The sequence below is a fragment of the Balaenoptera ricei genome, chromosome 19 (assembly GCF_028023285.1).
Source record: "Balaenoptera ricei isolate mBalRic1 chromosome 19, mBalRic1.hap2, whole genome shotgun sequence".
Taxonomy (NCBI): domain Eukaryota; kingdom Metazoa; phylum Chordata; class Mammalia; order Artiodactyla; family Balaenopteridae; genus Balaenoptera; species Balaenoptera ricei.
This window is the reverse complement of record NC_082657.1, coordinates 6,440,487-6,463,610: the sequence shown is the minus strand read 5'-3', so window position 1 is coordinate 6,463,610 and position 23,124 is coordinate 6,440,487. Positions and strand designations below refer to the sequence as shown.

At 54.9% G+C, this 23,124-nt stretch overlaps 1 protein-coding gene across 1 annotated transcript in view; it reads right to left on the bottom strand.

The window, feature by feature from the left end:
- The window catches only part of LRRC4B (leucine rich repeat containing 4B), a 39,291-nt gene that overhangs the window by 2,639 nt on the left and 13,528 nt on the right, over positions 1–23,124 (bottom strand). Inside the window, exon 2 of the mRNA XM_059905920.1 lies at positions 20,228–20,559. Within this exon, the coding sequence (XP_059761903.1) occupies positions 20,228–20,524 (297 nt within the window). The 5' untranslated portion in view covers positions 20,525–20,559. The remainder of the gene's footprint in view (positions 1–20,227; positions 20,560–23,124) is intronic.

Here is a 23,124-nt window from a genome sequence, read left to right as displayed (position 1 = left end):
TCCATCCAAAGGCCTGTGACGGGTGCTTGCAGCATCTGTGTTCGTTACAGCCTAAGCCGGAAATGACCCAGTGTCCGGCAGCAGGTGAAGGACCCATGCTCTGTGCTGTAGGATGGAACACTATGGCTCAGCAATGAAAAGGAATGAACTTTCCACACAATGACTTGAATGGATCTCACGGGCGTCAGGTTGAGCAAACGCAGCCAGATGCAAAGGAGCACATGCCTTGGGACCCTGTCCATTCCACAAGCGTGCGTGTGTGTGTGTGTGTGTGTGTGTGTGTGTGTATGTGTGTTGGGGCAGGGGGAGGACAGTCTGGGAAGGGGCACGAGAGAACTTTCCGGGCTGATAGAAATGTCCTTAGTTGGGGTGGTGCCTACAAGGGTGAATGTAACTGTCAAAACTCCCCAGACTGGGGACTTCCCTGGTGGTCCAGTGGTTAAGAATCCACCTTCCAGTGCAGGGGATGTGGATTTGATCCCTGGTAGGGGAAATAAGATCCCACATGCTGTGGGGCAAATAAGCCCGTGCGCCAACTAAGCCCGCGCGCATTACAACTAGAGAGAAGCCCGCGTGCCGCGATGAAGAGCCCGCATGCCGCAACTAAGACCTGATGGGGCCAAGTAAATAAATATTTAAAAGAAAACAAAACTCCCCAAACTGTACCCATAACATGAGAGGCATTTTATTCTATGTAAATTACACCTCAATCAAAAAGATTAAAAATAGGGAACTCCCTGACGGTCCAGTAGTTAGGACTCTGCGCTCTCCCTGTGGAGGGCCTGGGTTCGATCCCTGGTTGGGGAACTAAAATCCCACAAGCCGTGTGGCATGGCCAAAAAAAAAAAAGATTAAAAATAGTTATACCAGCAGCTAACATGCATCGGGCACTTCTTGGGTGCCAGACGCTGTTCTGAGTGCTTTAGAGCCGACAACTCAATCCTCCAAACTGCCCTGTGAGATAGGTGCTTATTCAATACACACAACTCTGAAATCCACAGAGCTCCTAAAACCACATTTCTCATAACTTTGGCACCAAACCTGATCAGAACTCATGTGAAGCTATTCAAAGCTTTTATTGATCCCACTCACGTGACTATTCAAAGATTCCACTCTAGAAACATACCCAGATTTGATAAGGGGTATAAGATCCACTGGGGGTGCTGTAAAAATCTATGCTGTATAGTAATACCTTTCTATTATCAGATGCCCAAACTCAACTAGCCTCAAGTGTTTCACATGAGGGATTAAGAATTATCTCCATCTAAGCAGGAGGAGATGGAGGCACAGAGAGGTGCAGCGACTTGCCCAGGGATGCACAGGAGGCGCTGGCAGATCTGGGATTGGACCGAGGTTGTCTGGCTCCAGAGTCACGGCTCTTAATCCCTGAACTTGGCTGCCACGTCTCAGGGCTGAGGCTGATGCACCACAGAAGGGGCAGTGTTGGGCTGGGCATGGAAGGCAGAATCTTACCAGATTCTCCCCACTGATCACTCAGGTACACTGAGACACAGAAGACCATGCAGCCATCAGATAGCGTTTCTGAAGCCTAGTTAACGCCATGGAAACAGTTGCATTAAAATATTAAGGGGAGGGACTTCCCTGGTGGTACAGTGGTTAAGAATCCACCTGCCAATGCAGGGGACACGGGTTCGAGCCCTGGTCCAGGAAGATCCCACATGCCGCGGAGCAACTAAGCCCGTGCGCCACAACTACTGAGCCTGCGCTCTGGAGCCCGTGAGCCACAACTACTGAGCCCATGTGCCGCAACTACTGAAGCCCACGCGCCTAGAGCCTGAGCTCCGGAACAAGAGAAGCCACCGCAATGAGAAACCCGTGCACCACAACAAAGAGAAGCCCCCGCTCGCCACAACTAGAGAAAGCCCGCGCGCAGCAACAAAGACCCAACAACGAAGACCCAACACAGCCAAAAATAAATAAATAAATATATTAAAAAAAAAAATTAACGGGATAATGGTGAACTCTAGGTAGCATACTGTGTGCTTGTGACTTTGTAGAACTGAAAAAAGCAGCTGAGGAATTAGGTATCTGCGTATATGCACCAAGAAAAGACTGCAAGGAAATGCCCTAACCACTTCTTAGTGGTGAACTCCAGCTGATGAGGATTATGGGCAATTTTAACTCAAGTTATTTTTTTCTTTAATGAACAAAAATTCCTTTTTTTTTTTTTGGCTGTGCTGCGCGGCATGTGGGATCCTAGTTCCCCGACCAGGGATCGAACCCGTGCCCCTGAAGTGGAAGTGCGGAGTCTTAACCACTGGACTGCCAGGGAAGTCCCCAAAATTACTTCTAAGTAGAAAAACACTGTAAAAACTTTAAGAAAAGACTGTACCTGGGAGGCACCCAGCATAAGGAAAATAATATTCCTGGTACCGTTATCATCATAAGACAATAACAGCCACCATTTCTGCCAGCGCGATCCAACAGAAATACGACACCAGCTACCTGTTTAATTTTAAATTTCCTAGAGGCCACATTAAAAAAAAAAAAACCAAGACAGATGAAACCAATTTTAATAATTGATTAGCCCAATAGGTCCAAAATATTATGATTTCATCATGGAACCAAGAGGGAAACTTACAAATGAGATATTTTACTCTCTTTTCACACTAAGCCTGCGGGGGTCCGATGTGTGTTTCACAGTACACGCCCTCGGCAGCAGGTCCTGCATTTCCCCTCAATAACAGTATATTGCGAGCGTTTTCCCATATCATGAGTATGCTTCTAAAACCTGACTTCCGTGGCCACCTAGAATCCCTCCCCAGGGCTACACCTCCTTTCTGATGTTGAGGTGGAATTGACAAGGTCAGTTTTTTATTTTCCTTAACGTGCTTCCACCTCCTCTCATTTCTGGCAGCGAACATGGCTAATCTTTAGAACTGGACGAGGACCACGAGGGCTGGCCTGGGGTGTCTGCAGCCTGCCGGCGGTGTGGCCGATGCGGCCGTGTCTGTGTGGGGTGAGAAGAAGGGGGGGCCGGAGAGCCTTGGCCTGACAGCCCTCGGGCCCTGGAGCCCCAGCTCTGCTGCGTGGGCTGCTGGAGTCTTGGTTTCCTCCTCTGAGGGACCCCGGGAAGAGCCCAGCCCCTCGCCTCCCACCCTGCTCTCTTGCTGCCTGCCCAACCCATGAGGCGCTAAACAACAGCACAACGAAAAGCTTTCCTGATCAAACAGTCTGGCCCCTTTGCTTTGCTCGACTCTTGAGTTTCCCAAATATAATAACCCGAGAACCCTTCTCACAGGCTGCCTTTTATCACTGCCCTGGGAAACGCTGGCAAAGCACCAAGCAGGCTTCTAGTTGCTGTTTCTATTAATAATAGTAATAATAATAATAATAATAATAATAATAATAAGAGGATCCAGGCATTACTAATCACTAGGGAGAGAATGAAGTAATGATCCAGTCATTACTAATCGCTAGGGAGAGAATGAAATCTGAAGGTCAGACTTGAGGGTTTGGACGGACAAATTGAGAACAAAGGGATTGCTGGCCCAGGTGTTGGAGTGGCCCGTTGCCTGGTCTGAGTCACATGTAGTTCCGGGGGCCTCCCCAGTTCCCAGCAAACCCGTCTGCATGCCCCACCCTGCCCCCGCTCCTGCCGGGGTCCCTGTTCTCGGCGCGGCCCCTCCAGCCTGCCTTTCCAGTCGAAAGCGGGCCTGCAGCCTAGAGACCCCTGCATCGTCCACGGCCTCCCCTCCTGAGGGTTGGTCAGCCAGCAAGCCGCCGGTTCTAATCCTTTTGAATGTCTCACAGCCATCTTCTCTCTGTCCCCACGGTCGGTCCAGCTCACGCCTCAGCCTGCCTGGCCTCCAGTCTCTCCCCTCAAGTTCATCTCCAGGGCCTTGCCACACCCAGAGCTGGCCCTGCCTCTGCCTTCCTCTAGAACCCTCCGTGGCTCCCCAGTGCCCTCTGAGGAAATTCAGCCTGCCTTGCAAGCCCCGCTTGGCCTGGCCTGTAGGCTCCCCTCACTTGCAGCCCTCACTCCGGCCACATTTCAGCCAGTATGAACTTCGTGGAGCTATCTCACAGGCACTCCCCCTTTGCATACACTGTTCCTCTGCTCGGAATTCCCTTCCCTTTTCATCCACCTCGAAAACCCCTGCTCACTCTCTTGGGCCCAGCCCAGAGGTCTCACACTCATCCATCCGTCGCTTATTTATTGAACGGGGATAAAGGAGTTCTGAAGGGGCAAACGGAGGAGGACCATTCTCTGTGGAAGGGCGTTGTAATGTCAGCCCTGCAGAGCTGTTTCGAGGATGCAAGGTCATCGGTGAGGTTCGCTCAGCACAAGGCGTGGCCCTCGCAGGTGGCATCTGGGCTGCAGCGATGAATGCCAGGCTCTGGGCTGGGTGTCCGCATCCGTCAGCTCGGCTTGTCCCCACCAGCCCTGCAGGGCAGGTGTTGTTCGCTCCCTTTCACAGAAGGAACCACTCGGCGAGGTTACTCGATGAGGGGTTTGAACCTGGGCAGCCCACAGGCCAGCATCGTGCCCCGTTTCAGACACCAGGAGCCGAGGCTCAGCGAGGTCAGGCGACTCAGCAGGGCTGCTCACCTTCCCCGGGGGAAGTGGGAAACCCGCAGCTGGGAGTCCAGCCCGGGTCTCCCTGATCCTCTGGACAAAGCAAGTGAAACTACACCATGTCCATAAGGTGCGTCCTGGCAGAGCCCGAGGCTGCGGCTGCTCCTGTTCCACGTGCTTTGTCCCAGTTGCGACGAGAAGGGTGTGTGTGAAGGGAGATGCAGGGGCACTCCCAAAGCGGGTGGGGTCCCCCCGCCAGTCACTTGAATGATGCACTTGGGAATAAGCAGGACGGGGGTGTTGCTGAGAAGGGAAGTCTGGTTTTATTGAGGATGTGCTGTAGGATTGCTTAAAATAGTGAGTCCCTTTATTTTTAACAGGATTCCAGTCTTTTCTCCCTCCTCCTCTCTGCAGGGTGACTGGGGAGCAGCCTAGTGGGCGGGGGTGGGGGGTGGGGGGTGGAGTCAGGGCTGGGTCTGAATCTTGGCTTTGCTGTTGACCAGCTGTGTGAACTTGGCTGAGTGTCCTAACGTCTCTGAGCCCACTTTCCTCGCAGGTCCTGCAGGGTTATTGTGAGGCTTGGACAAGATAGTGAATGCTTGGGACATGGCAAGCAGGCAGTAATACATATTTTTAAATTGTTGATGCAGCTGATAATGATCATTAACAATTGTCCTGCCTCTGGGCTTCCAGTTTCTTCCCCAGCCTCTTTCCTCTACATCAGCTGTCAGAATTGTCTAAGATGCAGTTCAGACCCTGCCAAATCCCTGCTCACAGCCCTCCCATGGCTCCCTTTGACCCTCAGCCTGGTGTCAGAGGCTCTGCAGGACCTGCCCCACTGGCCTCTCCTCTACTCCAGCCACAGGGAGATGTATGGGGTTCTATATGCTCACCATGCTCTGCTCAGCCTCTCTGCCTTTGCACAGGCTGTGCCCTCTGCCTGGAATGCCACCTTCCTCCTAGTTCTCTGGGATGTTCCAATTGTTTCTGCCAGGAGGCTCTCTTTGGCCTCCTGTTCACTGACTCATCACAGGCATTCTCTTATCAGACCCTTATCACACTGGTTCAATGCATCTGTCTCCTTGTCTAGGCTGTGAGTCTTCATGAGTAGAGACTCCATCTGAATCATTTCTGCATTCCCTGCACTCAGGTCAAGGCCTAGTTCATGGCGGACTTCAGAATGGACAAGGCTCATATTTGGAGAGTACCCACTGTGTGAGTCAATGTGCCTGCATGGCTTTTGGCCTGGGTGACAGCACCCAAAATGTTGAAATCCTCAGTGACAGAACTTGGGAACTGAGAGAGCACCAGTGTTCTGTTTTTGGTTCTGTTTCCAACTTATTCTTCTTTTTGCCTTAAAGTCCATGTGTCTGATATTATTAAAGACACACCAGCTTCCTTTAGGTTAGTGTTTGCCATCATTTTTGCTTTCATCCTTTCTGTCTTTATGTTTTAGGTATGTCTCTTGGATTTTGTTTTTCATTCAGTCTGAAAATCTCTGTCTTTTGACAGGAAGTTTAGTGTGTTTACATTTATTGTAATTACTAATCTATTTGGAATTATTTTTCCTATGTTTTTCCACGCTTTCTATTTGTCCTGATTTTTTTTTGCAGCCTATTCATTCCCCTTTCCTATGACCTTTTGCAAAGATCGAGTTTCTTATTCCATTTCCCCCATTTACTATCTTAAGATTTATGTATTTTCTCTTCTTTTAGTGGTTAGCCTTAAGATTTAACATGCATACCTAAAGACCAAAGCCAAGCAACTCCTCCCCTCTTCTTCCAAACAATACAAGGCTGATCCCATCTCTGACTCTGACAAAGTGCCATCCAGGGCAGGTTTCTAATAAGGCAAAAGGGGTGAGCCAGTATTTGTTAAGTGCCTAGTATTCACTGGACCCTATGCTAAACACTCTGAGGTCATGATCTCCTTTAATCCTTGTGGAAATCCTGTCACATGGAGATTATCAACCACATGTCCCTGCCTTCCTTCTTCATATTTGATGGTTTACAGCCGAGGCAATGGAGGTTCACTGAGGTAAAGTCATTTGCCCTCAGTCTCACAGCTCCAAAGTAGCAGAACTAGGACTCAAAGTCGGCTTCTCCTGAATCTAAACACCAGGTCTCCACCACACTCACCCACCTAAACCAAGAGGGTTGGGCTGTGTGTGGGTTTTGATGTGTTTTTTGAGCTGCAGAGCCCGTTCATTATTCAAACATTACCCATGTAGCAATTTGCTCATTTGACAGATATTCTTTGAGTGCCTGCTATGTGTCAAGCATCATGCCGGGCTCTGGGGATCCAGCATGGACAAGACAGCCATAGCCAAATTCCCAGAGCCTGACCTTGAGAGGGGAAGAGAAACACTAGACATATTATTATGCAAATGATCATTTAAGTGGTAATGGTATAAACGGATCTGGATCTCGGGAGGTGCCCTGGTTGCAGGGGGTGAGGCAGGCCTGTGGCCCCTTCACAGCACAATTTGAAACCCCCGAGGCCAGATGATCTCAAATCCTCTTTGATGCCAAGGGCTGGCTCACTGACCCAGAGTCGAGTAGGCAAGGTGAGGACTGGTTCTCGGAGCAGGCAAATCCCCCTGTCCTCCCAGCCTGACATCTTTGGCCTGATGGGACGCTGACATCCTGTGATGTGGCAGAGGAGCTGGGCCTAGGGTCCTAACTACCCAAGTCACCAAGTCCCCTCCCTCCTTCAGCCCACGTTTGCTAAGCCCTCCCCAACCTGTGCGCCCGGCTCTGTGCTGATTGCCAAGGATGCAGACACCAGTCAGGCACCGGAACATGGTCCCATCAATGACCACCTCCCAACCTGACGGGGGCCTCTCCCCTCTCTTTCCATCCTGTAACTTGGCCTGTTATTTAGGGGACTTTCCACTTCAGTGGTGGTAGGTAAACGCTACTAACTCTAGAAAAAAAAACCCCATTGTGTTCTCTTGGGATTTTTTTTTAAAATTTAATTAATTAATTAATTTATTTATTTTTGGCTGCGTTGGGTCTTTGTTGATGCGCACGGGCTTTCTCTAGTTGCGGCGAGCGGGGGCTACTCTTCGTTGCGGTGTGTGGGCTTCTCATTGCGGTGGCTTCTCTTGTTGTGGAGCACGGGCTCTAGGCGCTTGGGCTTCAGTAGTTGTGACACTCAGGCTCATGAGTTGTGGCTCGCGGGCTCTAGAGTGCAGGCTCAGTAGTTGTGGCACATGGGCTTAGCTGCTCCGCAGCATGTGGGATCTTCCTGGACCAGGGCTCGGACCCATGTCCCCTGCATTGGCAGATGGATTCTTAACCACTGCGCCACCAGGGAAGCCCCTCTTTTGGGATTTTTAAGAAAATAAACTGTCAAGAAATCCCTTATTAAAAATTTAACTGTGGTTGGAAAATGATGAAGTGAATTGTTCATCTTAACACTATTAAGATAAATTGCTTGTATGGGCTTTGAATGTAATGAACCGATAACAAAAGTTTAGTAAGCTTACTGTTGGGTTTTTTTTTTATCTCGTTAATTATTTTACGTTCATAATTTAAAAGCCTTTTTTTTTTTTTTTTCCTCCGTACCAACTGTTTTTATGACAACTCCTCATATTTCTTCTTTCTCTGAGATCAGGGTCTTGTGCATCGCTTTTCAGTAGGGATTTCCCTGACCGCCAGGATGTGGCCAGAGCCGGGCAAGCATGGGGGCTAGTGTAGGCCCCTGCCTTGCTCACTGAGTCCCCCACCCCCCAGGCCTAGACTCGGCCTCCTGGGGCCTCAGTCTCCTCTGTAACGTGGGGACAGGGGCCCTGAGGACTAAGAGAGAACAAGCATGTACCACGACAACACAGCCCAGCCCAGGGGCAGGGTGGCCCCTCAGAATGCAGCACCCTCTCCATCCTCGCCGTTACCCCCTCACCGCCAACAACAAATCCTAAATTTGTCCCTGATAGGAGGGTCCAGGCCACGCCAGGCAACCCCTCTAACAGGGGAGGGGGGCATCCTAGAGGCTCCATGCCCCACCCCCAGCAGCCATCCTGGGCGAGGGCAGCTGGAACCAACCTCAGCCTGCACCATGGGCCGGCCATCCTCAGCTACAGGAGGCAGGCAGGAGGGGCTCTGGCCAGAGCGAGAGAGGGGACAGCCTGATCCCCATGGGTCCCCAGCTCCCCAGAAGACCACTGTGCTCGGACAGGCCTGTCTCGTCCCTGGCCCCCAACCCTGCCCGGCTGTCACTGCAGGTTGAGCCCTGCGGCCTGGTGGTTAAAGCTCTGGGGTCAGACAGCTGCAGTCCTGATCCAGACTGCCCTTTACTGCTTCTGTGACTTGGAGCAAATTTCAGACCTCCTGGGGCCACTTCCCCATCTGTACAGTGGGGCTTATAAGATCTACCTCCTAGAATTGGTGAGAGGATGCCCTCAACCCCCAACCCAGGAGCCCAGATGGGTATCTAAACCTGCGTGCAGACAATGCAGGGGCGAGCGCTACACCAGAGGGGGGTGCCAGCCGCTAAGTGCACCCCAGCTTTGCCTAAGATGGTGGGTGGGGGGGAGTGGGGAAGTGGGGTTAGGCTCAGGCTCAAGCCACGCCGCCTCCCCCACTTGCACCTCCCTCTCCTGCTTGACTGTTTCACTCAGCTCATCTCCATCTAAAACACACCGGCATTGGAGTTCCCTGGTGGTCCAGCGGTTAGGGCTCCATGCTTCCACTGCAGGGGGCACGGGTTCGATCCCTGGTCGGGGAACTAAGATCCCACACGCCGCATGGCACAGCCCAGAACACCAGCACTGGGACTTCCCTGGTGGCGCAGCGGTTAAGAACCCCCCTGCCAATGCAGGGGACATGGGTTCGAGCCCTGGTCCGGGAAGATCCCACATGCTGCGGAGCAACTAAGCCCACGCACCACAACTACTGAAGCCCGCGCGCCTAGAGCCCGTGCTCCACAACAAGAGAAGCCACCACAATGAGAAGCCCGTGCACTGCAACAAAGAGTAGCCCCCACTTGCCGCAACTAGAGAAAGCCCGCATGCAGCAATGAAGACCCAATGCAGCCAAAAATAAATAAATAAATAAAAAACAAAACAAACCAAAAAAACACTGGCATTGTGCTGTGCACCTCCTGCACTGTCTCTGTTTCCACCCAGCTTCACCAGGGCAGGGACGTGAATCTGTCCTGCTCACTGTGCGTACAGCAGTGCCTGGCACACAGTAGGTGCTTAATAAATGAATCAGGTATGTGAACTGGGTGATGGACTAGCCAGGGCCGGTCAGACACGGGAGGGACAGGCACTGTAGGGAGAGGGACACATGAGTCTCAGCCTCCTCTCAGTCGGAGCCTGTTTCCAGGTGGAGACTTCACGGTGGCATATTGAGGATCACACTTCTGCCCGGTGTGGGCAAGCACAGAAGGTGACTTTGGCTATTCAGGGACAGCGTGTTTTCCGAAGGGAGGGAAGGGTGTCTGAGCCCAGCAGGGGGCGTCCCTGAGTGAGGTGAGGCTGGGACACCCAGTTTGAGAAGGGTCTTCTCTTGGGGGAACATGGGCCGTTTTAAAGCCCAGGAATGACGTGGTGACGCTGGCTGAGGGTGGGGGAACAGACTGTGGCCAGGTGGCCGGAAGGAAGCCGGGGGGAGTGTCCTGATGGGCAAGGTCAGGCCAGAGCAGGGACTCCAGACATGGAGTCAGGACTCGATTCAGTTCTGTCATCAGGTCACCAGGGTGGAGAGTCCAGTAACTATGAATTAGGAAGCATCAGGAATGGCACTGAAGAACCCAAGGCAATCTACAGATTCGATGCAATCCCTATCAAATTACCAACGGCATTTTTCACAGAACTAGAACAAAAAATTTAAGAATTCGTATGGAACACAAATGACCCTGAACACCCAAAGTGATCCTGGGAAAGAAAAATGGAGCTGGAGGAATCAGACTCCCTGACTTCAGACTATACTACAAAGCTATAGTAATCAAAACAGTATGGTACTGGCACAAAAACAGAAATACAGATCAAAGGAATGGCGCTGAAGAAATACAGTCTTGCAGCCTGCCTGCCTGGGCTAAGTCCCAATTCCACTGACTGTGGCCTCTTGAACCAGAGTCGTACTCCTGCACCTCAGTTTCCTCATCTGTACAATGGGGATAAGAACAGGCCCTGCTCACAGGGTCGCCGTGGGAAGGGCTTGGAGCAGTGCTGGGGCTGCATGAATCGTCTCCCACTTTCCGCCTCTGAGGCCCTCAGTCTGCTCAACTGAGAAGTGGGGGTGAGATCTGTGCCTGTGGTGAGGTTCAGAGGCCACATGGCTTGGCAAGACGGCAAGCCATTCTCTGATTCATTAACTTAACAGTTGTATTTGGGGACCTACAGTCCATCAGGCTCTGTGCTGAGTGCTGGGGCCAGCGGCGACCACAAGCGTGACCAACAGATTTGGGCACCAGAGGGACCCGTGGGCCTGACTGGACCGGGGGCTCAGAGAAGGTGCCTCTGAGGCCAAGACATTTCTCTGACTCAAGAAAGATGACAGTGACCGACCCTGATGACGGTCTCACTATCAACACTAGCTGGACCTCTCAGGAGCTGACCGCTCGCCAGCCCCTTTTCCCTCATCTGAGCGGCTGAGACCACTGAGTCCCCAGGGCCCCCAAGACCACCCAGCATGCAGTGGTGCTCATTACATGCTGGTCCAAAGGTTAAAGACATGGAATTTCTCAGTGGCTCTAAGACGGAAGGACTGTTATCCCCATTTTACTGATGACAAAACTGAGGCCCAGATGAGTTCCATAATGTTCCCGAGAAGTTGTGATTCAAACCCCAATGGTCCCTTACAATCTTAAGTGCTGGTGTTACCTAGGTGAGTGGGAAACTGGAAGAGTATTCCAGAAAGAGGGAACACCATGTGTGAAGGTGCTGAGCTAGGAGGGAGTGGAAAGGGCCAGTGTGATGCCCGGGATGCAGCAGGCTGGAGGGGGGAGGGGTGGGGCTGCATCCTGAAGGACCCTGCCTTCATCAGGGTAGGTACCAAGGGGACACCTCAGGGTTTGATGTTCAAAGAAGCGGACCAGCTCTCTGGCATCAGACTTGCCCCGTGAGGTGTGAGGCAGGAAGCGTGTATCACCCTTTCCTGAGCCGCTCACCAACAGAGTCTGAGGCAGCCTTTGTGCTACCCCCCCACCTTCTGCCCCGGCCCGAGGCAGGCAGGCCAGCTCTCACGGAATAAATGGGGGAGGGGCTCCACCCACATCTCCTCCGGCTCGAAAAAACTAAATCAAAACCAGGCAGAGTGGGCTTCCCTGGTGGCGCAGTAGTTGAGAATCTGCCTGCCAATGCAGGGCACACGGGTTCGAGCCCTGGTCTGGGAAGATCCCACATGCCGCGGAGCAACTAGGCCCGTGAGCCACAACTACTGAGCCTGCGCGTCTGGAGCCTGTGCTCCGCAACGAGAGAGGCCGCGATAGTGAGAGGCCCGCGCACTGTGATGAAGAGTGGCCCCCGCTCGCCGTAACTAGAGAAAGCCCTCGCACAGAAACGAAGACCCAACACAGCCAAAAATAAATAAATAAATTTATAAAACCAGGCAGAGTGAGAACCCCAAACTGGAGACGATCCAAATGCCCATCAACAGAAATGCATAAAGGAATTGAGGTATCTGCATCAGATAGAATGTGATCCAACGATACAAAAGGAAAAGGGGAAAAGCCACAGCCACAGGAAACACCAAGCATGCGTCTCAGCAGCTGTGCGGAGCCAAGGAAGCTGGACGTGCAGGAGTGTAGGCGCCTGATTCCCTTGGCCTGGAGTGAGGACTCTGGGGAGAAGGGGGAGGAAATGAGGGGAGAGCACAGGGGCTTCAGGGGCTCTTTATATTCCATTTCTTGCCCTGGTGGCATTGACGTGGCCCTTCCTTTTCTGATGACTTTTTGAGCTGGACATTCACGTCCGTGTTCTTCTTATGTGTGTGTTACACGTGATCATAAAAATAAGTCAGGAAGAAACAGACAGGGCATCTGGAGTCCCATCTGACAGGTGTGGAAACTGAGTGCCAGAGGAGGCGACGGGATGATCTAGGGTTCTGGGGGTGCTTCCGGGGGAAGGAAGGAGGAAACCAGAGTCAGGATGGAAGCTGGACAGGTTGAATTAGGCATCTAGTCCTGGGGGGCCTGGGTGTGGCCCCTGAGGCTGGCTGCTCTTTCCTGCCCAGGTGACCCGAGTGTCCCACGGGCCTGCAGGTGGGGCTGCCCTTGCTGACCTCTAGAGAGGACCCGGCCACACCCCTCGGTCCACCATTCCCTTCCTTCAAGGGCTCTGGCTGGGAAAAGTCCATCCGGTCAAAAACTCCCTGTATTTCCTGATGCTGGTGGGATCGGCCACACGGAAAATCGCAAACTAGCATGTAACTGAAAAGCCATTTCTGGTGTTTGCCTTGGTCGTGCACTACAGTGTGTTCTTCTTTGCAGCAGATTGACTTTCCTAAAGCTGAACCCTGGCTGGCAGGGCCTTGCTTCTCCACGGCGGCTCCTGGGGCCTGGGGCAAGCCACCGGGGTCACTGCCATCTGGGTGACCTTGGACAAGCAGGTGAACAAGCCACCTGCGCCTGTGTTTCCACATCTGTCAAATGGGAACAATCCCACCATCAAGGAAACAAACGAGTCAGGGCAAATCCTCCACAAACTGTAGTTTCTCCTCCCTTCTCCAGGGAAGGGTGAGCAAATGCCAGTGTAGACTTTTTTCTTCGGCTCGTGTAACATTTTGTACTTGTTATTTTTTTTTTTTAAATTAATTTACTTATTTATTTATGGCTGTATTGGGTCTTCGTTTCTGTGCAAGGGCTTTCTCTAGTTGCGGCAAGTGGGGGCCACTCTTCATCGCGGTGCGCGGGCCTCTCATTATCGCGGCCTCTCTTGTTGCAGAGCACAGGCTCCAGATGCGCAGGCTCAGTAATTGTGGCTCACGGGCCTAGTTGCTCCGCGGCATGTGGGATCTTCCCAGACCAGGGCTCGAACCCGTGTTCCCTGCATCAGCAGGCAGATTCTCAACCACTGCGCCACCAGGGAAGCCCTGTACTTGTTATTTTTAAGTTGAATTTTTCCTGATTACAAGAAGTATTAAAAGCCCTCATTGAAGAAAATTTAGGGAATAAAGAAAACATAAAGAAGAAATTAAGGGAATTCCCTGGCGTTCCAGTGGTTAAGACTTGGTGCTTTCACTGCCATGGGCTCGGGGTTCAATCCCTGGTCAGGGAACTAATATCCCACAAGCCTGGGGGCACGGCCAAAGGCAAAAAAAAGGCACTGTGAGAGTGTCTGGGCGGTCCCTGAATTTTGTTTTAAATTAAATTTTAAAGACACATTGGACATACTCCTTGCATCCTTTGAAAAGCTCAGTATGATCTTCTAAGCATTCCCCTGTGTCCTTCAATAGTCTTCGAAACTCCATTTTGAATCGCTGCATGATATTCTGTCGTAAGGATGTGCAGTGATTCACTGAACCAGTGCCCCAATCATCAGGAACTGAGACTGCTTCTACGTTTTGGCTGTTGTGCCATCCAGCATTCAACACAACTCTCTGAGCACTTCTGAGGATCTCAGGATGGGTTGATCTGTTTCTTAGGATGGAAGCATATTTCCTTGTCAAGTGACTCTACACGCCTTGCTCACAGGACCCCATGTTAGACCCCTGGAGGGACCAAGGCAGCCCCCTAAAGGCCTGGGTGGGTCAGTGTACTTTGTGAGGTTAAGTACATCATGTCTTCTGACCCAGCAATCCCCCCGGCGTACACTCCAAACACATTATCATGCCGCAGCGCCCAAAGGGTTCCTAAAGGAGGCTTTGTGGGGGGTGGGGCAGGAAGGGGGGGACGCCCATCAAGGAAATTCTGCAGCAGTTAAAGCACCCGAGTACACACATGCACACACACACACACACACACACACACAGGGTGACGTGGATGGCTCTTAACAACCCAGGCCAAGTGAAAACAGTGAGACAAAGAAAGCCATCTATAACGCACCTTCATTTACATAAATTAAAAATACATGCACACAAAGCAACAATAAGCATTTTGCAAGAACACACACAAGCAGAAAGATCCAGAGTAAACACATGAGGATGGCTGGCTCTGGGGGAGGGGAGGGGAGCAGAGTGGGGACAAGGAGACGAGGCCGTGACCTGTGACCGAGGAGGGGGGCCCAGGGAGGACCCCTGCCTGCCTGAGGAGGGGTGGTCTGGCTGAGCCCAGCCCAGGGGCACAGCGTCTACGTGGACCCAGAGTACACAGGGGAACAGAGGTGTCCCTGGGTCCGCCCGGTAGTGGCAGGTGCCCGGCTTGAGTGGCAACAGGGCTGCGGGGCAGAGGGAAGGCGGGTCCCCAGGGCTTCGCCTAGAAGGCATCTCTGTAGGCTCAGCCCCGCCCCCGTGGCCACTTGGCCACGTGTGCTTGGAGTCCCCGTGCCCCCCGTGTGGTCCTCGCCCTCGCTGGACCGCAGGCCAGGGGTGAGTGGGAACAGGTGATGGGACCCTCAGGGCTGCCCCAGTTCTCAGGGCGGGCACTGCAGGAGTCACCTCCTGCTCCCGCTCACGGAGGTTCCCCCGGTCTCTGCCAGGTCCCCTGGGGCTGGTCTTCCATTCTCAAATAACTGCTGATCACCTACTGTGCGCCAGACTCTGGTCTAGGTGCTGGGGATGACACAGGGAGCAGGGCGAAGTCCCTGCCCTCATGGAGGTGACCATCTGGGCAGGAGCCAGATGACAAGCAGGTGACCATGGACATGGGGGGACTCTCGAATCTCCACAACTCAGGCCGCCTTGGGGCGGTCATAGCCTCCGACCCCACAATCCCACTTCTAGGAATTTGTCCCAAGGGCAGAATCCAGAATAGTACAAAGAACAAGAACTGAGGATGTTCACTGCAGTGTTGTTTACATCAACGAAAACGCTGGGTGGCTCAGTGGTTAAGAATCCGCCTGCCAATGTGGGGGACACGGGTTCGAGCCCTGGTCTGGAAAGATCCCACATGCCGCGGAGCAGCTAAGCCCGTGTGCCACAACGTGCGCCTGCGCTCTAGAGCCCGCGAGCCACAGCTACTGAGCCCGCATGACACAACTACTGAAGCCCATACCCCTAGAGCCTGCGCTCCGCAACAAGAGAAGCCACCACAATGAGAAACCCGTGCACCGCAACGAAGAGTAGCCCCCGCTCACCGCAACTAGAGAAAGCCCGTGCGCAGCAACGAAGACCCAAAAATAAATAAACAAATTTATAAAATAAAACACTGGAAATAAGACGGGACTAGTTAATTAACTGGACGCTCACGTATCGGTATCTAATGCAGTCATTAAAATCCACATAATAGACAAGTATCAGAATCAGGGAGAAAGATATTCATGGTTGAACTCCTAGGTGCCAAAAGCCAGTTGCCAGCCAGTAAGAAATGGGGTGATTCCATTTTTTCTTTTCTTTTTTTTTAAAAAAGCAAAATATCCATTTAGAGACCCAACCCTGTCGTGCACACAGAGGTGTGCGTGCAGAGTCTCTGAATAAAAAGACACCAAATGTTAACGGGAGTGACCTGTGGTTGTCGGATTACACTTGGCTTTTGTCCCTGTGTTCTTACTTAGGTATCTTTTCTAGTTTTTCTAAATTAATTTGTATTCATTCTATAATAAATCATTTTAAACCACATTGACATAGGCACAGAAAAGAGCCAGGAAGGCTTTAAAACAAAATGTAAACAGTAGTTATGTATATCTAGGTAGTGGGACTAGGGGTGAGTTTTTTCATTTCTTATCTAGATAATTAAAAAGTTATTTGGTAAAACCCCTCTAACGGCGGCCCCACTCCTCCCGCCATCTGCAAGGTGTCCACCGAGGGAGGAAGATTCCATTGAACATCTTGAATCGTTCACTTTTGCGGACTGGACATTCCCTGGCCTCAGGGAATGTGCAGTCTGGGGGGTGGGGTGGGGTCGGAGGTCTCCAGAGAAGGGGGCTGCAAGAATCCCCAGGGGTGAGAAACGAAAGTGTTAGGAGTTCAACACATGCTTGCCATCCTTTAACGTGGCCATTTTTGTGCAAGCTTTATAATATACACGATCCATGGATGCTGTAGACCTTTGTATGACTTTAGTAATAAAATTCATATATGTATATTCCGACAGGGATGTGGGTCACATCGTTTGGAGACCAGTGGCCTGGGAGATGAGGTGAGAGACACACGAGCAGACAGGTCCAACCAAGGGGTCCACTCAGACCTACAGAGTCATCCTCTCTCCTTCTTTACCCATATCCACTTTGCTGGAAAATCCTGTGGTCTCCACCTTCAAAACAGACCCAGGGGCTTCCCTGGTGGTGCAGTGGTTAAGAATCCGCCTGCCAGTGCAGGAGAAACAGGTTCGAGCCATGGTCAGGGAAGATCCTACATGCCGCGGAGCAACTAAGCCCGTGCGCCACAACTACTGAGCCTGCATGCCACAACTACTGAAGCCCGCATGCCTAGAGCCTGTGCTCCACAAGAGAAGCCCGCTCACTGCGATGAAGAGTAGCCACCGCTCATCGCAACTAGAGAAAGCCCGTGCACAGCAACAAAGACCCAACGCAGCCAAAAAACCAACCAACCAACCAAACAAACAAAAAACACCACCAAAAAACAGACCCAGAATCTGTCTGCTTCCCACACCTCCACCGCAACCAGTCTGGGCCAACCTGGGGCCACCAGCATCTCTCTCCTGAACTCTGCACCAGCCTCCGAACAGGGCTCTCTGCCATCGCCCTTGCCCCTACAGTCCCCACACCTTGGCCAGAGAGAGACCCAAGTCAGAGCCCGTCTGTCCTCTGCTCAGAGCCTCCCCTGGCTCCTGTCTCATGCAGAGAAGAGCCCAAGTCCTCACTGTGACCACGAGGCCCCTTTGTCCCATCTCTGTCCTCATCCCCCGCCCTCTCCCCATGGTTCACTCCGCTCAAGCCACGCCAGGCTCATGGCTTTTCCTCCTACACACCAGGCAGGCTCTACCCCAGGGCCTTTGCACCTGCTGCCCCCTGCCTGGAATGCCCCACAAGGCTCCCACCATCACCTCCTCCAAACATTTGCTCAGATGTCACCTTCTCCATGAGGCCACCCTGACATCCGTGTCTTTTTTTTTTTTTTGGCGGATCTGAGTAGCTTGCGGGATCTTACTTCCCCGACCAGGGATTGAACCCGGGCCCCTGGCAGTGAGAGCACCGGGCCCTAACCACTGGACCACCAGGGAATTCCTAGAGAACCACTGTTTTAAAGGCTTTTGGTCAATCCCCTGTCCGCGTGCAGGCCTCTCCTATCCCAGCCCATAGAGCCAGGAGAGAAGAGGGCTCAGAGCTAAACTTCCCCTCCCCCACTGCACATCCTGGTCTGACCCTGGGGAAGAGGAAGGGATCAGGGCCCCCATCTGACTGTCCTGGACAGCCTGGGGACCAGAGCCCCCCTCTGTGGGGGCAGAGAGGGGACCTCTTAGGGGGTCAGTGCCAAGGGGACTGCCAAAGGGAAGGCTGTCCCTTCCTGGGTGGCCGTGGGGCAAGGACCACTGAAGCTGGAGTTGCGTCACATCACCACACCCCTGCCCCTGCAGGACTGTGTCCCCGGGCTCCAGGCCCACCTCACCAGCTGCCTCCACCTAGAGGCTACCTTTTCTGCTCGTGTGCTCTGAGTCAGCCTCACACACATCAAGCTGCAGTCTCAGCTGCTCTGTCCATGCCTCCCTTTAGGGGGCGACACCCTCCCTTCATTCTCACCATACACCCGCCCCCTTGTTGCCGGTACTCCATCCATCCTTTGTGTATTCATGTGACAGTCCACAGACGCTGCTAGGACCAGCTCTGGGCAAAGCCCTTCCCTGCCCCTGAGTGGCTTACATTCTAGAAGGGAAGAGGCAATCCACCAATAAACAGGGTGGCACGCCAGGCTGGGATAACCGGGAAATGGGAGCCGGAAGCGGGGAGGTTAGAGCATCAAGGATTGCGTCTGTGATGAGGAGCCACTGAGTTCCCACCACCAGCAACATCCCTTTGGAGGAACCGGGCTGTTTTCTCTTTGGGGGGCTCAATGAACAATTCGGTCCCACCAATAGCTGCTCAGTGCCCGGCCCTGCGCTAGGCGCCCGCGCCCCAGTCCAGTTCAGGGCACTGGCTGACATGTGACAGCGACCAAGAGACACGGGTGCCACAGCTCCGCCACCTAACTGCATACATTCAACCCATCCTCCCAGGGGCCACCACACAAGCCTGATGGTGCCCTCTGCCTAAAGCCTTCCAGAGCCCCCTGGACTCTGGCATGAAGTCCAGCCTCTTCCGTGATAACCAGTCGCCCTCCCAGCCCTGGGGAGCTGCTCAGACGATCCCTCTGCCTGAATACGCCTCTCTTGGGACCTGGGGTCCCGCAGGCAAACCTCCCCTCACCGTCTTCCTCTCCGGGCCCAAAGCACCCCAGCATCCCCGTCCTTCCCCTGAACGCTTTGGTCTGTTCAGTGTCTCCTGGTTGACTTACACATGGGAGGCCGTAGTCTAGGCACTTGGGACACATCAGTGAGTAAAACTGACAGCCACACGCGCCCTCCCTGATCCCGCATTCCAGGCCTCTGTCTAGAAGTAAATGGGCATTGTGTTAAACGCTAAGGGCCGTGGGGGACGGAACTGGATGGGGGAAGTGGGTGGTGGCTGCAGGAGGAGGGGTTGCTGGCTGCAGCTTTAAAGACATGGAGGTCAGGGGAATTCCCTGGTGGTCCAGCGGTCAGCGCTTCCACTGTGGTGGCCCGGGTTCAAAAAAAACCCAGAAAACAGTGGTTCTCAACTGGGGGGGAGGGAAAATTCCCGCTCTCCCCAGGGAATATCTGGCAACATCTGGAGACACATTTGGAACTGGGGGGCGGGACGCTACTGGCCTCTAGTGGCCGGGGGTGCTGCTTCACACCCTGCAGTGCGCGGGATTCCCACCCCCCAACCCCACCGAGGAGGATCCAGCCCCAAAGTCAGTAAAGCAGAGGGGAGACCCTGCTTCCGAATAGCACAGCTCTGCCCCCAAAGCATCACTCATGGCCCATCTTAATGACAATTATAATCGGATGGCAACTGCCCCGTCCGAGTGCTGCCAGCCAGGTACTGGGGAGCGCTGGGCTCTCACACCAGCTCCGGGAAGTGGGGGTGTGTGTGAGCCCCGTACCGCACAGCAAGTGAGCGCTCGCCCGGGGCCAGAACGGCTCTAAATCCTTGACAAGTGTGACACCCATCAGTCCTCGCACCAACCCCTTGGGGCAGGGATCGTATCATCGCCATTTTCCAGGTGAAGAAACTGAGGGGCAGAGCCATGCATCATGTGCGCCCGATGCCACGCGGCAGGTGCGGTGGTGCAGGTGGCCCAGGGGCCTCAGGGAAGGGTCACTCCCAGCACGACCTGTGGCTCCGGGGCCAGGCTGAGGGCTCACCTGTGCCGTGCTGTGGGAGGAGGGCAGATGGTCCTGCCCTGGGGCCCAGCGTGCTGGTACAGACACAGGGAGCCTTGTGCCGAGGAAACCCAGACAGCCTCGGCTCCAGTGACTAGGGTGCAAACAGCATCTCATCAGTGCCCAGGGTACGGGCGTGAAGAGCTGGTGCGGACGCCCAGGAGGCTCTGCCAGCTCAGGGGGGAGGGACTGGCCACCGCCTGGGCCCCTCCCCCACCCCCACGGGCCGCCAGCCCCGCTCACCTGGATGCCATTCTCCTGCAGGTTCAGGTACCGCGTGTTGACGGGGATACTGGCCGGGACCTCGGCCAGCTCCCTCCTTGTGCAGATCACCCGGCTGGCCTGGTTGCTGCAGGAGCAGGCCGCGGGGCAGGAGGTGGCCGGCGGGGAGCCCCCTCCGGCGGCAGATGTCCCGGCCACGCCGCCCCCGCCGGCCCCCAGGGGTGGGGAGAAGAGCCAGAGGAAGAGCAGGGCCCCATGGGGCCAGGACATCCTACTGGGCGGCAGTGGGGGGCACGGGGAGCCGCGGGCACGCGCCATCCTCAATGTTCATGCTCCGCCTGGGCGCCGGGGGGCTGTCAGGGAGAGAGAGGGAGAGGCTCAGTGAGGGACGGGGACCCCCCGAGTGGCCCAGCTTCTCCCCGACATCCAGGCCGCTCTCTGCGGCTGCTGCCACCACCATCACCTCCCTGCCCAGGCTCAGGACCCAAGGGGGCAAGGCTCCTGCAGGCCCCCTGTGGGGGGAGAGGCCACCCCTGATGATGAGGGCCCAGCAGGACGAGGGGTGCAGAGAGGAGGGCTAGCCCTGCGCACCCTACACTCATCTCACCCTCTCTGTGCTGGGAAGACTTTATGCCCATTTCACAGAACAGAAAACTGAGTCTGGGGGAGAGGAAGTGCTCACCCAGGGGCGCTTGGCCGGCAAGTGGAGATGTCGGCCAGATTAAAAACTTGGTTCTTTGCATGATTTCAAAAAGGGACATAAATAGGTCGAGATAGAGTGAGAGACAAGACAGACAAGACATAAGTGACAGAGAAGAGGTGAAAAGCCAAGCCGGGAAGTCGGAGTGAGGATCTGGCTCCTGTCCCAGCAGCCACCCAAGTCCCCTCTCCACCTGCACGCACCTCTGGGAGGGGACCAGCCTCCTGGACGCCCCCCACCACCACCACTTCTCCCTTCAGGGAGTGTTTGTAGAGGCCAAGTTTCCCAGCAACCCGGACTCCCCGCCATCACCCATGGTCCGTGCGCCTCGCAGCAGCGGCAGCAGCTGGAGGGATCTGAGTTAGACTCAAAGGGGGAACTGGAAGGAGAAGGTGAGGTGCCAGACAAGGCAAGTGGGGAGGTGCCGGGTGTGGGCAGGTGAGGCAGCTGGGGAGGGAGGACACCGGAGACGATAACGGGGGAGGAGGAGGTGGAGGGCGGCAGGTGCTCGAGGCCACGATGGCGGCTGGTGGGTCCGTGCCAGCGGCTGCTGCGCGCAGGATGGTGCCGGGCCCGCCCGCTGGAGAAGGGGCTGGGGGGCCGGAGAGCCTGAGCCTGAGCTCTGGGAAGGGAGTGGGCAGCATGGGGGTCAGGTCCTCCCACCCACATTTCCACAGGACCAGAGACGGAGAGGGGGATCGGCTAGTCATGACAGTAACAATGAAAACAACAACAGTAATAATGGCTCCGGAATTGCGCGAGTCTGCCCCTTCTCTGCGCCAGACCTGCACACGCTCGTTTAAGCCTCCTGGGAGCCCCAGGGGGAAGCTGTTAGGACGCCCAGCTGACAGATGAGGCCACTGAGAAGCACGGAGCTGGCTGGGCAGCGACAGAAGGGGTCTGTGGTCCTGGCTTTACCCCTCGGGCTCCCAACCCGAACCCTTCCACGCAGCGTCTCCGCCTCGAGCGCACGCAAACGCGCCCACGCCCGCGAGCTCTGCTCCAACACGGCTGACCCAAGAGTTCCCCACGAGTGGGGCGAACAGGGGGACAGAGGAGCCGTCTGCACAAACACGCACAGCAGCAGCGGTGCCGGGGCGCGCCCTCGCGCTCCCAGACCCACGGACGCAGGGCCGCCGGGCCTCCCCACCGCCCCGCACACGCACGCGCACACACACGCTCCCTCCCGCCGTTTCCAACATCATTTTAACTCAGATAAAAGGACATGTGCGTATGTCTGTGTGCCTGAACGCATGTGTGAGGGGAAGAGCAACAGCTAGACGGAGACACAGAGACAGAGACAGAGAGAGAAAGATGGGGGTGGGATGGGGGCAGGGTTGGTCCTGTGTCTACACTCCAGACTCATTTTTCTGCCTGGAGGACTGGGAGCTGTGAGCGCCTCTATCTACGCGGCCTGTGAGGGCGGTGGGGTCTTTGCATACCCCTGAGTGACAGGGAGCGCTACGCTCTGTCCCTGTCCTGTTCCCACCTCAAGACACTGGTGATAAGCCAGCCCACACCCTCGGAGCCAAGGGCCGGCGCAGCCCAAGGGGGCCAGCCTTCGAGGCCGGGGCACCCCCAGAGCGGGATGCCCTTCGGGTGGTGGGAGCCCACAGCGCCCACCCCAGGTCCAGACCCGCCGCCGCTGTGTCTCTACCTCCGCCTCGGTCCCCATCTCGCCTGCTGCCAGCCCGCACCACCGCCGCCCCCCCCTCACCCCGACCAGGACGGCTTCTGCAGAGCCTGGGCCTCCCTCCCCTCCCTCGTCGCCCTCCGCCATCTCCATCCTTGTCTCCCCCAACAGAGAGCGACACTCACCCCAGTGGCTCGGCTTCCGCTGGGCCTCTCCCTGCGCCCCAGGTCCCCCCCTCCACATGCCTCCAGCCGCTGGGGGCTCTGCCTCCCCAGTTCTCCAGGGCTTCCCGTCGAGGTTGTGCTGGGGGGGGGGCGCAGGGGCTTTTGGGGTCTCCCCGCGCCCCCCCCTCCTCGCCTGTCGCCCTTCCCACCCCCCCGGAGGCCCGTCTAGGCCACTGCAGCAACTGTCTCCTCCTCCCCTCCCTGCTCGCCTCCTCCAGTCTCTTACCCTCTACCTCCACTCTCCCCCCACCGCCAGCCTCCTCTCCCCCCCGCTGACCTCAGCCCCCTGCTCTCTCCCTGCCCCTCTGCCTCTGCGCCCCGGCCCCCTCCTCAGGTCCCCCCCTCACGGTCTCGCCACCCT